Below are 16,636 nucleotides of genomic sequence, written 5' to 3'. Positions count from 1 at the left end.
GCACAAAAAGAACAGAGCTAATGTTTAATTTTTATGCAGTTCTTCAATCTGGATAAATTAAATGCTTTTGAAACTAAGCAGCATGTTGAGAAAAGGAAGTTGACTTTAGTTTGAACCACAATTAGATGCTTAATTTGCTATTAGGGATTCGTAGGCATTGTTCAGCAGGAAAGTGGAAATTGGATTTGACCAGTGGATATGGTCACACTGGTGTAGGAGACATTCCTGGAGGAGCTCAGAGTTACAAATGTGATTAATAAACATACCCATGGATTTCATGTGAAAAAAAAATGATATGAAAACCATCACAACACTTGAATCAAAGACCTGGAATTCCCGTCCAAACCAGAGCCCAGGACAGACCACAAACCCTTCCAAACATCATTCCCAAAGAACAAAGTCAATGTCACGAGACAGACACAACTCTAAATTACAACACTTTATTGCAGCATTGGCAAAGGTCAGATTTCTGAAGCTGGTGAAGATCGGGCGGCATTTCTGTATGAAATGTTACAACTTTACAAGTCTCTTCCTACATGCAGAAACCAAAACCAGTGGTAAAAAGGATTTCAAAAGAGCTAGAAAAAAGAATTAGTAGTAACATACAGATGAGCTCCTTAACTCCATGAACTACCTCTACCTGAAAGCAAACAAAACCCTATGCTAATAAATAACAGATTGTCAGAAACAGACCAAGAAACCTCATTTCTACTTAGAAAAAAATAAAAATTCTACTTGTTTCCAGACTTAAATCTCTTTTTTTTTTTTTTAACTTTTTTTGTTGGTTTCAATAGACACAGAGGCTTATCAACCCATGAAGATCAACAAGGTATTTGGATCCACTCCTTGACATCCTCCTGTTATGCTGACTGGCACGTTTTGGTTTTCAATGATACATACAATGGGCTCAACTATATCCCTGTCCTTAGGCTGGTGTCAGGCTGTTCCAAGCAGTACGAGTCAACACCCCGTGTTCATCAACTTCACTTTCTATTTTAGACCCCAACAGACATTTTACCTCCTTGGCTCTGCAGTTTTCACCCCTCCCCACCCCCTTTCTTGCTCATCTGGCAGCAAAAGGCTCTTCCTTAACCCAAACCATCCTCGCTGAGGACTGTTTGATAAGTTATCCCACTCGTCAGGGTTTCCTTTTGGATTCTGCTGTTGGCTCTACGTGTTCCTACTGTAGGTTTGCAGCCCCCAAAGAACATCCTTCCAACACCAAGTGCTCCATTTGGAGAGAACGGAACTCGCGGCGAGTTCGGAGCTTTGTTTTCCCGCACACGGAGCTGCCAAAGGCCTTTCCCGTTCCAGTGTCATCCGTCTGACCTTCAGGCCGATCTCTGCCTTCACCGAGCTGGCCAAGTTCACCACCTCATCCTCGGACTTCTGCTCCCAGGAGAAGATTAACCCTCAACGCGGTTCCCATAACAAAAAGCTTTTTTGGGGGGGTGGGGAGGGAGAGGGGAGGCTGCTCTTTCTGCCCCACGGCCCCAGCCTGTCCCAGGTTTCTGAACGCTCTAGACTGACATGCTGAGATGTGTCCACTGCTCTCGTTTAATCGCTGGAGGACTCCACAACACCAGAGATACAGGACCTAATGAAATGACACCGGCTGCTGGATCAACGTCTCCTGCGGGAAGAGTGGAGAGAGGAAACAGTTCAGTGTGAGAGCACCAAAACCCTGCGAGTCAGAGGCCACCAAAAGCACCTGCCAGTCACTCTGATATCCCTTTACCCTCTAACATGAGGTGCATCTTTCTGTTTTCTGCACAAACATTTCAAAAGGCCACATCTCCCAAAAGGAGGTGGATAACCTGTATCTTACCCTCCTGGATGAGCTGCTAAACTATCGAAGCTGAGCTGTGAATTTGTTTAAAAAAAAGCTATTTTAAACAGTTTTCACATTTCTGTGCAGCTTCTTAATACCTGGAAGTACTGCAGGAATGTTACAGAGGGATTTTTACAGGCAAATAATTATTTAGAACCTTTTAAGAGTCGGCAGTTGTATTAAAATCTTTCATTGTCCCCCATTCATCTCTACCCACAAGACATCACATTTATTTCTCTTAACAACTGCCAGTTACTGTACCTGGGCTGGTTTTCAGCTCATTTCTAGACTACAAATTAATAATACACAGCAAGTAAAACTTCAACATTTACAAACCTCCAGGGTGACACACACGGGTCTTTTACCATGTAAACACAACGGTTCATGTTTCTTTCCACCAGTGCATAAACCTCCAGTGCTTGTTGAACAGTCCTTTCACCTAAACCTGTTTTTTACTGAAAGTCTTGCAAGAAAAATGTTGCAAGGATGTTAACTAGACATAGTAACTCCTGCATTTCTTGTACCAGATGAAGCTTTCACACTAATCCTGTATTTGTATGTGCTGCTTTGCTTTGATATCCAATATTTGTGTGCTTTATTTAAACACACTGTGTATTTTTGCCAGGAAGTCCTGAGTCAGTGCCTCACTAGAACTCACTGCAGAACTGCTTCTAATATTTGGTTTTAAGTACCTTTTAGTGTTAAAATAATGTCACATTCCAAATCTTTGTGGCACACTGGGTATCAGGAACGCTGGCTGTGTGGTTTCAATAGAAAGGACCCTTAATTAATTTTGGTAATTTTAGTAGACCTGAGATCTCACTTGCAGAATGCTACAACTGAGAAGAAACTTCAAACATCACTGAATTGCAGGATCATGCTTTTACCTCTCCATTTCCCATCAAAAAGTAATTCTACTGCTGATGGGGAGGGAAGGAGAAGGGCTGGGAGTGGCTGCACATGTCTGATTTTGTACAAATGCCTCTCACCCAAACCAGCAGCTGCCAGGACATGCTGGTGGCAGGTCAGTGTTTCAGTGGTTACAGAAAGGGGCTGCTGCCAAAAATCTTGGTAGTGGTTTTTCCCAAACCAGGTATTTCACACTTCTGTCTGAACCAGTAAACTTGATCCAAAGCTGTTCTTTGGCAAGGTCAGACTTAGCACACAGCTGTAACTGAAAACATCTTGAGCTCTATGTACAAAAGGACTCAATTTTTTGCAATCTCTCCTCCCTCCACTTCCCTTCCTGCTACGGACAGAGTTATTAATTTGTATAAAAATCACACAGTCAGCTCCTCACTCCACTAAGCATTAACACTGCCCACATACTCTGTGTGGTGGAGAAACACACAGAACCACTCTGACCAAACCATGGCTGGAGCAGAAAATGGAACCCGTGAGAACAGACACAAATATCACACCACAGATTCACTGCCCTGTGAACCTGGGAGAGCTCAGTCAGCAAGACATCACAGTTTAAACTGAGAAGTGCCCAGGAGAACATCAATAATCAAGCCCTTTCTGCACGTTGCTGACATCACAAGATCACAAGAGTCATCTTTTTCTTAACATGAGAGACCTCTGAAGTTAAGATTTCACACTTCTCCCTAATCCCCTTGTGTCCTCCAATCCCAAAGCTCTCTGCATTTCTGTAGTACCTTATTTCTTCATAAATTCCTTCACAAACTTCCTTCTCCCAACACCTCCTCTCCCATCACTCGCTGCTTTGCTTCTCGTGACTAATCTCAGCTTTGATGCTCTTTGTTCTTTCTCCCCTAATCACATTAACCAAAACCAGGAACATGAAGTAGAAAATGCCAAGGTGTCCATGGAATTTCCCAACAAATCTCAGTTCTAAATTTCTGTACTGTGAAGATCACAAATTCAAATAACCCACAAATGCTGGACTCATCTAAGTTAGAGAATCTTAATCTGTGCAAGTGATTTCATATTCTTATCTGTTCATCAAAAATAAAATGCTCTGACAAAGCCAAGTCAAAGCCATGGTGTGCAGAGTGGGCTGGGAGCTGGAAGGTGTTTTGGGGATTGGTATTTGGTTTCCAGAGGGCTACAAAACTGCAGGGAGTTTTGTTTGCTTGTTGTTGTTCTTACTTATATTGAAAGAACTCTTTTAAAAACAGACTCTTTATGAATGAATATGGCTAATAAACACAATTTTGCCTTCCTTCCCCTCTAAACTACAGCTGTGACCAGGTCTCTCTCCACCTTTTCTGTCTGGCTCAGACTCACACTGATATCTGCAAATGCAGGTTTGGAGCCAAGCCCCTGCTCCCATATCCCACCCTGGACTTTCCTCCCATAAAACAGCTGAAAAAGAGGGTTGGAATTTCTCAGCTGTGTTTAAAAGGCCCATCTCAGTAAGAACTGAATTCAAAGTTTCATTACACAGTATTGGTCAGTGCATCAACTGCATGACAGGTGATGTATGAGATGTGTTTGTCCAGTAGCTGAAGTAGGAAATCATGTTAAATTCCCATTTTTCCTTATTACCTGTACTCTGATTTTTCAGCATTAATGCAATATTATATGATGGGAATATTTAGCTAATAAAATCCCAGCATCCTGTTATTACTGTTATGCTTCATTTTTCTTTATTAAATGGGTTAAAGAGAAGTAAGAGTCAGAAGCAAACAGGAGACCTAAAATCACCACTTAACTTGAATATCATTTAGTTTCCAGCTTACACCTGCATCTCCAGAGGGATTCTGGACATAGGCAGGCCCCTCTTTACTATACTTTCAAAGCAACAGTGAATTTTAAAGTTACTGCTTTTAATAAGGAGAGATTTAATGAGTTAAAACTCCTTAGTAAGGCCTGCTTCTCTACAGTCAAATTCCTCGCTGTAATTATTTTTTTCTTTCTTGGTAATCAATGTTTTTAAATACATTTAATATAATGTGGTTATTTTAATTTCACTTTAAAAATCAAGCCACTTAATGGATCTCAATCCTCTTCAAACAAAGGAAATCCACTTGTTTTGAAGTGAGAGTCTGTTCATAACTGTGAAAGTGTATTTTCATAACCCATCACCAAAAAAAAATTACTTGAGTAAATTTTGTGTTTCCTGAAGGTACCAGTTTAACAGCCCAACAAATGCTACAGAACTGGAGGCAAGAGAGAAAATTATTGCCTTCCCCATGCTGCTGAAGCAAAGCAAGGAACCCTGCTTTTAATGGAGTCACAGTGAATTATCTTACACGATTAGCAGGTCTCCAAACCTGAGGCAATTCCGCACAAACAGCAATACACTCCAATTTTTGATCCAGCCTTTTGCACACACTAAATAATAAGAAATCTGACAAAGCCTGTAAATCTCACTGCATTCACTTCAATATAGAAAAAAGGCACTAACAGATGACAAATAAAGTGAACACTGCAGAAGATTTCTCTGCTTTTTTTTTTTTTAAATATATAGAGCTAATTGCTTAGCGAGATCCAGTCCTTCAAGGCCAAAACCAAAACAGAACCCAAGGCTGCCTTAATTTCTGAAATCAACTGTTCCAATAGGTAGATTTGGATTTAACTTTCTAAAAGGTGTTTGAAACACGGTGCTTAGGATGTGTTTAGCAACACAAAAGCAAAGGTAAAAACAACCAATTGATTTCTCGACTCTTAACTCCCTGAAATGCAAGAAAGGCCTCGTCCCTACCTTGGCTATGGGAACCAGTCAGCCTGTACACTGGAATCAACCAGGAAATTTACTTGCTCAGATTATCCCTAATCTCAGGAAATTTAAAATAAAAAGTTGCACTCCTTAAGGAAAGCAACGAATTATTATTTCCTATAAGTTTGAGTTATTGTTGCAAGAAAATAATATCCCAGTTGTCTTCAAATACAAAGAAGCAGCAACACAACACAGCTCACTTATGTAAGTGGTAACATCTGTATTACACGAGTTGGTTCTGCCATGTAGGGATGTGAAACCTGCTGCAAACAGATACTAAAATTAACAGCTCAGTTCCTATTTGCTGCCAGCAAGATACTCCAGTGTCCTCAGAATCCACAGGGTAACTTAACCAAAACATGAGGGTGGTGTGGGCAGAGACTGCAGTGCACCAGGCAAAGGCAGAAGACAATCTTCAATATATCTTATAAATCAGAAACCCTAAAATGGAGATGACTATCTATGCCACTGGGAAGCCACTGGTGGACCCACAGCCTCCAGTAAATAAATCTCTGCTTAAATACCTTTCAGTTGGAGTTAGGAAAAGTACCATTCCCTCACTGCGGGCTGAGATGGCTCAGCTGAGGCAGAGCACTGCAGAACCCAACAAATAAAATACACCTGCTGAAACAAACTTCCTGCTCTCTGTTCTAAGGAGCTCATGGATTAAAAGGAACAAAGAGCAGATTACATAATATAAAACTACATCAGAATTGGAAGCACGTGGCACAGCTATTTGAACAGGCAAATAATACTCAAACTGGACAATGTCTGACCTACTTCACAGTGAAGTCCTGAATTATATTTTCCCCAGAACATCTGAAAACAAAAAGTTTTCTAAAGAACTGCATTTAAAAGAAATCTACGAATATCACATCTACTGGTCTGGCTGCTGTAGTCAAAGAATAACTGCTGTGTGCTCCTCATGCAGGTTCAAGGCCTTTGGGAAAGATGACAAAGAAGAGAAGATTGCACAGTTATTTATGAAACACCTGCAAGTATTGTGGCAATTCAGTGTAACTGAACAGTCTGTATTTCTAGGACAGCATTAGGCCACAGTGGTATGAAAAAACTAAATGGAAAGTACTGCTCATTTTATTGAGTTATATCTGGTTCACTTCTAAAAAGCATTTCTTTTAAATTGCAATCTCTTTAAAAAAAAAGGTGGTGGGTTTTTTTTGTACAAACAGTATCTGTATGGGGTCTCAGAGGAGTGAGTGATCATCAGGACACTATAAAATGACTATAAATGTGTACCATGAAGTTGGCAATGCTGCTGTAACACAGCATCAACACATACATTAACCTATTTGAAGTTTACAAAGACAGAACTATTAGCAGGTAAACCGTCCCTTCCCAGTTGCTGCTCCCATCCATCCACCTCCAAAATGAACTTGCAAAGAAAGGAGAAACATGAAAGCAAGTCTGTGTTTCACCTGAAACTCCGTCTATTCAAATTTGTGCTGCAGGGTTAATTTAATGGTTTATTTGCAAGCTTACTCCGAGTGAGAAAAGCCACTCTGAGATACATTAAAGCCTCAGAACAACTATTAGGCAATCTGGAGTGATTCTTTTTGTGTTAATGCTGGTTTTGGTACGCTCTTGCACACCATAAACTGAAAGTTCTCCTCCCCCCCTCCCATTTTAACTATATTTACTTTCCATTCAGGGCATCAAATACAGAGGAATAGCTGTCAAATTCCCCAGACAGAAAGAGCATAATGGGAATTTCTCGAGATACTCAAAAATACCCTCTCCCCCCTCTCACCAAGAAAGCAGACTTGCATCTTTTCCCCTACAAAAAGAGGCTCAGATTCTACCAATCATTTCACAACTGAAAAATAATCCTCTGGCTTCCAAACCTCTGTCAGGGAGGTATTTGCAGACACATCCAAACCTCTGTCAAGGAAGTATTCACAGACACTGTGTTGGAAGCAGCAAACACTGCTCAGTTTTTTAACAGAATGCTTCAGAATGGAAACCAACAACCAATCCACTCGACCACACAGATCATTATCTGTTTCAATTATGAAGGTAATTACTTGCCTAGAACCAGAATTACCACATTTAAAGGAAGATTGTCCTACCTCCCACCGGTTTTAAAGATTAGATCAGCATTAGGTGCTCCCTTCGGATGCTGGTAACGAGGCCGCCGCTCCCGATTAGTATTTGCTGGAGCCGGACGCTGTGCCAGAGACTGCAGCATTTCTGGAATTGCAGGCAGAAGGAAGTTAAGTACATTTTCTATGCATCTTTTTACAGAGGAATTTACAAGCACATTTCACTGACATTTAGTAAAAGAGACCTTACTTACACTTTGTTATAGAGTTAACGCTCCTCAAGTTATTCCACAAGAGATAATTAAAAGTAGTTACTAAATTGCATCGACGGCTTTGACAAACCCAAACTACCCGGCAATATGAACCTGCATTTCCAGCTGTTCCTACAGAAGGAACCGCCAGGAATGGTTTTAATCACAGGTGCTTAAGAAAGGGCCTGTGACCTTTTCTCTTTAAACACATCAGCCAACACTTTCTCCATCGATGATCAGGGACAAAGACTCACAGCGGCATGAGGGGCCTTCCACACTGAACCTCCCTGAAATAGTAACAAGTGGACAGCGCTGCTGCCAATTAAAGACTCAGCAAGAAACCCGTCCTAAAATTAGGCATTTCAAGTCAGGTATTTAAGTCTAAGCTTGGCATAATTGGATCCTTTCCTAGGGAAGGCAGGCACCTGAAGAAGGTGACTCAGCTGACCTACATTGCACCAGCTGTCCCATGGATGGAGTTTTTCCACTTTATCACCAGGAGGAAGAATCTGGTGTGTGCAGAGAGCAGCCACACTATCCAGTTTAACCCTGGACAGCCAAGTTTTGGGCAATTTAAACCAAAGAAGTATTGTATTTAGGGGTTTAGTAAAACTTAATCTCTAACACTGCATTTCAATTTTTAACGATAAAAAATGCCTCTTTACCAGGCTCGGTTAATGGTTATCAAGTGGCCAATACAATTACAAACACATCCCAGGAACCACCACATAACCCCTGCCCATATGTTGGTGCACCTAATGGAAAGTATTCCCGACAGTCCACCTGTGCAAGGATCTACATTACTCAGCAAACAGACAGATGGGATAAATGAAGGGGAAAAGTGGAATAAGCTGTTAAACAGATTATGTTTGAAAGTCTGCTCTGTCTGGTTCTCTAATCTCTGGTAATCTCATTGGAGACACACACCCATCATCTGCTCCACACACACACTTCCACTGCTCTCCCTGAATTGCACAAGGCAAAACAAGAGGCTCTAAGGAGGTTCTCTCACTCTTCATGGAATGCAGGGGAAGCTCTCAGTAAATTACCACCCCATCTTGGATTAACTGGGGAACTGCGACTGATTTAAACCCCAGTATTGGTGTGAACAGCCAACAGCTCTTGTATTCATACTCTGTGTTGTATTCAACACCTGGCAAAGGCAAAGAAAGCCACTGAACACACTGACGGTCCCTGTTTGTAAACATCAGGAAACAGCTCCTTCCAAACGCTCCTGTGTGCCAGGAGAGATCTCTGGGGGCAACGAGGAGACTCAGGAAGGAAATCCGAGCAGATGAGGGTACCCTGCCAGCCAGGTGCTGGAAGCAGGGAATGAGCAAGTACAGGCATGTCTGTATTGGGGGAAAGGAAGTATCAGGGTTTGTGAGGAGTCAGTAACTGGGAAGGTCAGTCCTGGAGAAGGGAACAGAAGGCAGAGATGGTAGGGAAGCACAGTGTGTCATCCAGGCTGAAGGCACATCACTGAACCTCTTTGGTTTTACTGAAGTAAAAAATAACCTACACAGAAAAGTACCAGTCTAAACTAGAGAGCCACCCAGTTCCCATTATTTCTTTAAATTAAAATAATGTCTGTAATACAATAAACTTTGCTGAAGCATCACATCATTATCTGATACTACTTTGAAGTGCACTGGTGAATCTCCATCTCTTAGCTGCCCTGTGCAGATGAAAAAACACAAGTGTTATGTACAAACATTGGGACAACCCCCAGGCATTCTGCCAGAAATGGAGATTTCTTCCTCCTCTGGTAACTTCAAAGCTTGAAACAGAAATTTAAACCCAACTCTTTCTTTCAGTGGATAAGTACCTACTTGTTACAGACAAGCTGACTCTTCAAAAGTAACAATCAACTGCTCAAAATCTAAATAAAAAGTAATTCAAAAAGGAATGTAATTTGGTCTGTTTAATTTAACCTCATTAAAAGGTCCTCTTTAGTTTGGTTTTACTCTGTATATTACCCAGGTTAATAAGATGAACCAACAGCTGTTTTAAAAAGGGATGTCAATTGTGGAAACCCCCTTTTTCTTCTACATTGATTTTCCTCCTATGCTTTATACACCTAGAAAATCCATGAGAAAATGATTAAAAAACATTTGTCTATTACTGGTTATCAATTCGTATCATTGTCTGATTTTTGTCCAACAAAAATTAATCAGTGAGTTCCTTTTCTGAATAAGAAGCACAACTACTCACAATAAAACCCCTGATCAAAGAGATTCATTTTAAAGATATCAACAAAGTCATACAACAGGGCATAAAACCCAAATGCCTTGACCAATAAAACTATCAGAAGTATCTAATGACAAAAAAACACACAAAAAAGTCTGAGAAAAGCACTTAAATGGATAATTCTGGAGTCTACTCTTTCTCTTCCATTTTTATAAGTGGGCTTTATAGGAGCAGCTTGTCTCAGAAAAGCAGTTTTAAGCTAATTACCATGTTTAACACTAAGAATATATTGTGTTACCATTTCAGAGCTCTGCAGACACTCTGGAACATACTCCCTTTTACAATTACAAGTTTAGTTCTGGTACTATCAAAGTTCTGCAAGTGGTGCTGGATTCCATAGTGTTTGTACAATCAGACCTGCTTTAATTTAGTTATTTCCCATTTCTTGATGAACAACGACCTTTCACTAAACACCTTAAATGAGATTTCCTCCTAATTAACTACTTATACTGTGATTGCCACCAGACTGCAACATCTTCATTAAAAAAAAAAAAAACAGAGCAAGAATTTTGGAGATGTTCAATGCAAGTGTGAACATAAGAGCTGAATATCACCAGTTCTACTGGTCTGGCTTTGGTTACTATCTGTGTAGATCAAAGGAAGTTGAATCTGAAATAAAAACAACCCAAAACAAACCAGCCAGTACATCAAATGCACTGGTTTAGGGACTGCATGATCTGCTGTATTAACTGTTTGCTCCAGTCTGTCCAAGTTCCAAAATGCCTGACTTGCATATCTTCAAAAAACAAATTAGATCATGTCATTTGTATGAAACTTTCATTTTGTTAATATATTCTGATGCTCCAGATTTGAGGACTCTCAGAATTTTTACAATATGAAGCTGAGGTGACAGTTTGTATTTCTCAAGTGAAGGTCACCTCAGTATTTGCAAATTACAGCAAGACTAATGAAGGGTCTAAATACTATTACTACCTAAAATACCAATTAATAGCTTAAAAATAGAGTTTAAGTTGCACAGAATTCATTCATCTTGTACTCAACTCAATTGTCTTGCAGCAAACATCAGATTAATTTTGTGTTATCTTAGTTTTAAAGAAACAATCTCAGTTCTTGCCCTTTCCCAAAAATAAATGGAAATTCTGAAATCTGAGGCCCACTTGAAGACCCCCTTTCATGGAAGAGCTATAAAGACTTCTTCAGGTACAAAGACCAGGGAGTAAACAAGGAATGACTGAAACCAAAATACAGGTTTCCCCAAGTACTGCAGATCAATATTCAGAACTTCAGCTGCTAATCATCATACATGACATTTTCTGCAGGTCCATGAAAGTTGCCCTGAAAAGGAAAATTAAATCCTTGCTGATTTTCTTACCCTGGTAGTCCTCTTGTTCCTGCCGTTCATTGATATCCAAAGTGAGCTTTTTCATCCTCATCCTCTCCTCCTGTTCCGCCTGCTGTTGGTTCCAGTGGTTTGCCGCCAGTTGGGAAGACATGGGTACATTTAGGATCTTAAACTGCAAATGAAAACAAGCTTTTAAATACACATCAGGGAAAAACACACCACAAAAGCATCCAAACTACAGAGAGATTACAGTTACTGTAGTTACTGTGATACTTTCTACAGCAGCTTCTCCTGCAAAGTGTGTTGTTTGTTGGTTTGCTTTGAAGCTCTACTTCAAATAAAGCAGCAGGAGAAAATGGAGAACATTCAGACCTCCCAAAGACACAGAAAACAAGCAAAAAAGGCTGAGGCCAAAAGCTATTGGACAGAGTATCCACAGGAGCAAAGCTGACTGCCTTTCCCCAGGAAGGCACAGCCACATGCTTTATTTCTTATCTTCACACCAGCCAATGTGCCCAAGAGAGAATTACACTGGTCTTGAGATGAAAGCACCTTAGCTGGCTCACAAAGATGCATCTCCCTCCCCAGGTCTCTTCCCTCCCAAGAGATGAAGCTCCCCAAGCAGAATTCCTGTTACTATCCCTTGTGATGAAATGTTCCAAGCATTTTAGGTATCCGCTGACATTCCTTGGCCAGTACTTTTTTTTTTTTATGGATAATTCTGGCTCCTCAGTGCTTCTTATTAGTCTGGAGACAGCTGTGGTGTCAAATCTAATCTTTTCTTCCTCATCCACACTATACATTCAACACCTTATCTGATTTGCCCTAAGGTACATCAGGTAACCCTGACACTCCTACAGAAGGACCCTCTCTCTAGAAATTCAGATGAGATTTTCAGAGAGGTATAAGGAAGGTGTTTTGTTTTCCCCCAAACTCAGAAAATCCAAGTTGTTATTTCCACAGAGTTTATTTCTTTTTTACAATTGTTCCCAAACAGAGAAGTGATTACTAATCTTATCTGCAACTGAAACAAAAACTCTCAGAAAACTCTTAATGCTGAAGTCTGAGAACATATTTATAATAATTTTACTCCCTTCTTCAACTGCATGTCCATTAGAAATAAATATTTCTGTGCTTTAAGAAGGGAAATGCATTTAAAGATAATAATACTCAATATTTCATGAACTGCTCTGAATCCTGCTGCTTGTTCTCATCATGGGAGATCTATTTCCACAGAAATAGAAGCAAATTCCTGAGTGTTCTTTTCCATTACACTGTCAAAAGCTGCAGATGGAAAGATACATCACCAAAACCTCTGTTGAGAAGGTTTAGAGTAAACCCAAAATCCTCAATGCCTGTGGTTAGTACTTAATGCAATAATTACTAAGCAATCTCAAGGTATCTCAGATAGCAGTGCCCAACTACCAGAAGGCAAGTGATGAGTGTGAGAAGAGTCCAAGTATTCAGATGCAGCATTTGAAAATAAACTGTGTTTGAAACAGCAAAGACAAACTCTTCCAAAGACCTGAGAAAAACCTGGGTACAGTGACTCCCTAAATCCTACCAACTAGATGATGTATTTAGAAGAGAAAAACCAGATTCAATATTTTTTATGAGTAATAGCATATTATATTGAATATAAGTACAAGCTTGTTATTAAGGTGTGTGGGGAAGAATAAAAATGAAAGTTGAAATTCCAAGAGCAAAGGAAGCTTTAGTTACTTAGTGCTGAGCAGGCTGTTCCCATATATCAGCAAATGAGCTTTACATGAACCACACAAATAACTAATCCATTAGCAGCATTTCATGATAGAAATCATTCCTTGGCTTCACCATTAAGCTCCTCATCCATTTTAATATGTCCTTTATATTTTCACTGTTCCATGGATTTATCAGCTTAATGGGATTGGTGTTTTCAGACAAGATGCTTAAAGCAGAAAAAATAAAACTGAACTGTAAATGAGAGAAACAGATACAGAAAAACAACAGCCTGGTAATTATCAAAACATCAGTGACTCACTATCTCAAGGCAAACAGCTGCCACCTGAAATCAAGTCACTGATGACAATTACTACAGGATGTGATGATTACTGAGCAACTGAAATGCTTCCCATTTGCACACAGTGAAGAGGGGCATCAAAAACCTCTTATAGAATCTGTGAGGTGGGGGCAGGACAGAGGATTCCACTGAAGATGGCAAACTGAAGGGAGATCAAAAATGATTATTCAGAAGACTAGATTATTACAGATTTAAAAAAAAGACCAGGAGATAAAGGTATAAATGAGATAAAGAACTTCACGGGACACACTTGACCATTCCATGAATATGATCATTCTTTCATGGAGCCTTGCTAAAGATCTTTCAAACAAAAGAAAATCTTTTGTCTTTGGTATTAACCAAAGTTCTTGACACTTGGTGACTTTCTTTTTACAGTCTAAACCTCACTTCAGTAAACATTTACCTGGCATAAAACTTTTTGGATGGTTTCATAAAGAATCAAATGGTATTAGAGAGCACTCAGCTCTAATCCTTTATGATGACAACAGTACTTCCCCTTGCTCTCTCATGGCTTATGAATAATTCACTATGCTATCATCTAATTTCAAATAACCATGTTAGGTTTCAGGTTCTACTGCTAGTAGTTTTGTACATTTTGAGGATAAAATATGGTGTCCTTGTCACCATCAGCCTGCAATGACCATTAATTCAGGTTGTTTGCAGCTGGTAAATACCACTCAGTTGTTCTTGTGTTGCTTCAAGAAACTAGTTGTCGGTGCTGCACTAAGATCTGGCTGGACACTGACATGTGAACCGAGTATTTGGCAACTGGACCTCAACTACCAAATATTAACCTCTGGAAGGAAGCACAGCATGAACAATTTCCATCAGAAGGTGCTTTCTAACAGTGAAGATTCCTCGTTTCAGCAGTACCACTAAGAAAGAACACAGAGACCAAACCCACTGCTAACAGAGCAGAAATTAGGCTGCTGTGGAGGGAGGTGATGTTTGTCACTCCAGTGACTTTGCAGATGGAAGTCATTCACAGCCCCCCAGGTTGCTGCAAACTTCTTTTGATTGTTTTTAAAAAGCTGAAGATTTACAGCTACACCTTACCAGTGACCTGTGCATCCGTCACTTCAAAACTCTGCACTCATTCTGCTCACGCAGGTTTCAAATAAAGTACCATAAGACAGAATAATTATTTTCTTTTCAACTCCACCTCTTCTTTCCTGCTTATTTTTCTATTAAAACTGACTACTAAGACACATTTTTTTCTGAATACAGAAGCATGGACAAAGAAGCCTTTCATTAACTCAGGAGCTGAAGGAGTCTATAAAGCAACTGTTTTCTACATTTCTAGAAACGTTGAGACGACTTTTGGCAGGAAGAACCTACTCCCAAAACCAAATATTGGGGGAGGAGCAGGGAAAAATCCTGAACAAGTTCTGCTTTCTTTTTAAGCCACATACCAGCAATACTTTCCCCTCACACGGAATCTGAAGATCCCAAAATTCTTTGTAACTACAGATACTCCTAGTAAATTAACCTGAAAATATTAACCACCATTTTTTTACAAAAGGAGTTCTCTTCAATCCCTTCTCAGACCAATGACAACAGTTAAAAATCCCCCACTCAAAACTTCTGTAGAACTTTGCAGACAACATTCAAGTTCCAGGAAAACAGAACAACCACTTTCTACATGGATTTTTTTAAGTGTCTTTCATATGAGGGAAGAGAAAGACAGGTTCAGGTTTATACACCTCAACTGTCAAACTACTGTCATAGTTCGGGGAACAAAAGTAAAAGCCAAGTAATGACATTGATCTAAACACCTGAAAGGCCCAGATGCTTGGAATGAAACAATGCCTTGCTTTTGCTTTCCATATAAACTCAGAGTCATTCACTTCCATCACTGAATTATACAACCAAAATGAAAAGGTTTCTTTAAAAGACCTAAACCATGGCGAGAAACGCATGTGCAATATGTGAGGTACTGATTTGTATATGATGCATTTGCTGAGCTAGGAAAATTCAAACATATACTGGAGAAAAGGGCCAAGACAAACACACAGACTGGCTGCATGAAGAGTTTATTTGTTTTATCAACACCATTTCCAATTAAGTTCCTCCAAGAGACTCACTCAGTGCATTCTGAAATAGTCCCCTAAAAATGTCTTCAGAGACAATAACTATTTTTTTTTTGCAAATTGAACAAATTCAGCCAAGTGGCAGTTACTTAGGAAATGGAATTTAGAAAATGCCTTATATCTTGATTTGAACCTGAAGCTGTTTTCAGAAAAACCTGTAGAATCTTGAAGATTCTGGAATATTCCTTTTTTTTCTTTTCCTACTCCTTTCAGTGTTCACTGGCAGTCCACCAACCACAGCACCTTCATCTTCCACAACTATATTTAAAATACAGGTAAGACATAACAATCTCCCACTGGTGTAATCACCAAGTGTAGTTAGTAATGGTATAATCTGACCATCAAATTTTTCTACATCATTTCTACCAACAACCAAGAATTCCAAGCAACTACATATGGTATTTTCTATCCATCAAAATTAAGCTGTGTGTATCCCATTCTGAGAAAAGGATGAAGAAATAAAACATCCTGTGACTTCAAAAGTTAAAGAGTGTGACTTTCAAAAAAGTGAAGGATTATATTTCTTTATTTAAAGTATCTATACCTTATGTAAACTCTCACCTGCTGTTTGTTGCCTTTCCGTGTTAACATGACAAATGGCATCGTGTCTCCAGACTCTGACTCTCCTTCCCCACCTCCAAGTGGGGGACCCTTCTTGAGCTGACTTTTGAGGTGGAGAGGAATAGCAACATCCAGCTGATGGACTTTAACAGACTCCCCACTCCGTTGCTGTCAAAGGAAAGTAAATTCCGTAAATGCTGAGATGCTGACACTGCCAGTGGGGATGGCAACACTCAGGTTGTCATGACTGAGAAAAGGTTTAACCTCCCAGGAGAACCAAGTAACATATAAATAAATTTATCAGGCTTTATTACATTTCCCTTTAGCTTTCCTTGCTTGTGAAAAAAAAAGTTACAGGCACAGAATACTTCAAATTACGAAGGAATTTTGGATAACAGTCTCTTACGGAAAGAAATCTAGAGATCTGATGAGACACTTAAGAATGGACATTCTACATTCAAGATTTTTTTGGTACATCTTATTAATATATTCATTATACATGGCTTGGTATACTCAGTACTTAAATATTTACCAGATGTGTCTAAA

At 39.6% G+C, this 16,636-nt stretch overlaps 1 protein-coding gene across 3 annotated transcripts in view; it reads right to left on the bottom strand.

Annotated features, from left to right (window-relative positions):
- Nucleotides 1-424: 424 nt before the first annotated feature.
- UPF2 (UPF2 regulator of nonsense transcripts homolog (yeast)) overlaps nucleotides 425-16,636 on the bottom strand; it is a 56,380-nt gene continuing 40,168 nt past the window's right edge. For 2 of the 3 annotated variants that reach the window (XM_017807803.1, XM_017807804.1), the window contains exons 19-22: nucleotides 16,091-16,258; nucleotides 11,411-11,552; nucleotides 7,604-7,724; nucleotides 425-1,633 (exon numbers count right to left, since the gene is read on the bottom strand). In XM_017807803.1, coding sequence (XP_017663292.1) covers nucleotides 1,624-1,633; nucleotides 7,604-7,724; nucleotides 11,411-11,552; nucleotides 16,091-16,258 — 441 coding nt within the window. In that variant the 3' untranslated portion in view covers nucleotides 425-1,623. Of the gene's footprint in view, nucleotides 1,634-7,599; nucleotides 7,725-11,410; nucleotides 11,553-16,090; nucleotides 16,259-16,636 lie in introns of those variants that run through there. The other variant, XM_017807805.1, reaches the window with a different exon arrangement.

Source organism: Lepidothrix coronata, unplaced genomic scaffold (genome assembly GCF_001604755.1).
Source record: "Lepidothrix coronata isolate B3197 unplaced genomic scaffold, Lepidothrix_coronata-1.0 Scaffold20, whole genome shotgun sequence".
Lineage (NCBI taxonomy): Eukaryota > Metazoa > Chordata > Aves > Passeriformes > Pipridae > Lepidothrix > Lepidothrix coronata.
Note: the sequence above shows the minus strand (reverse complement) of the source record. Positions and strands in the feature narration are given on the sequence as shown.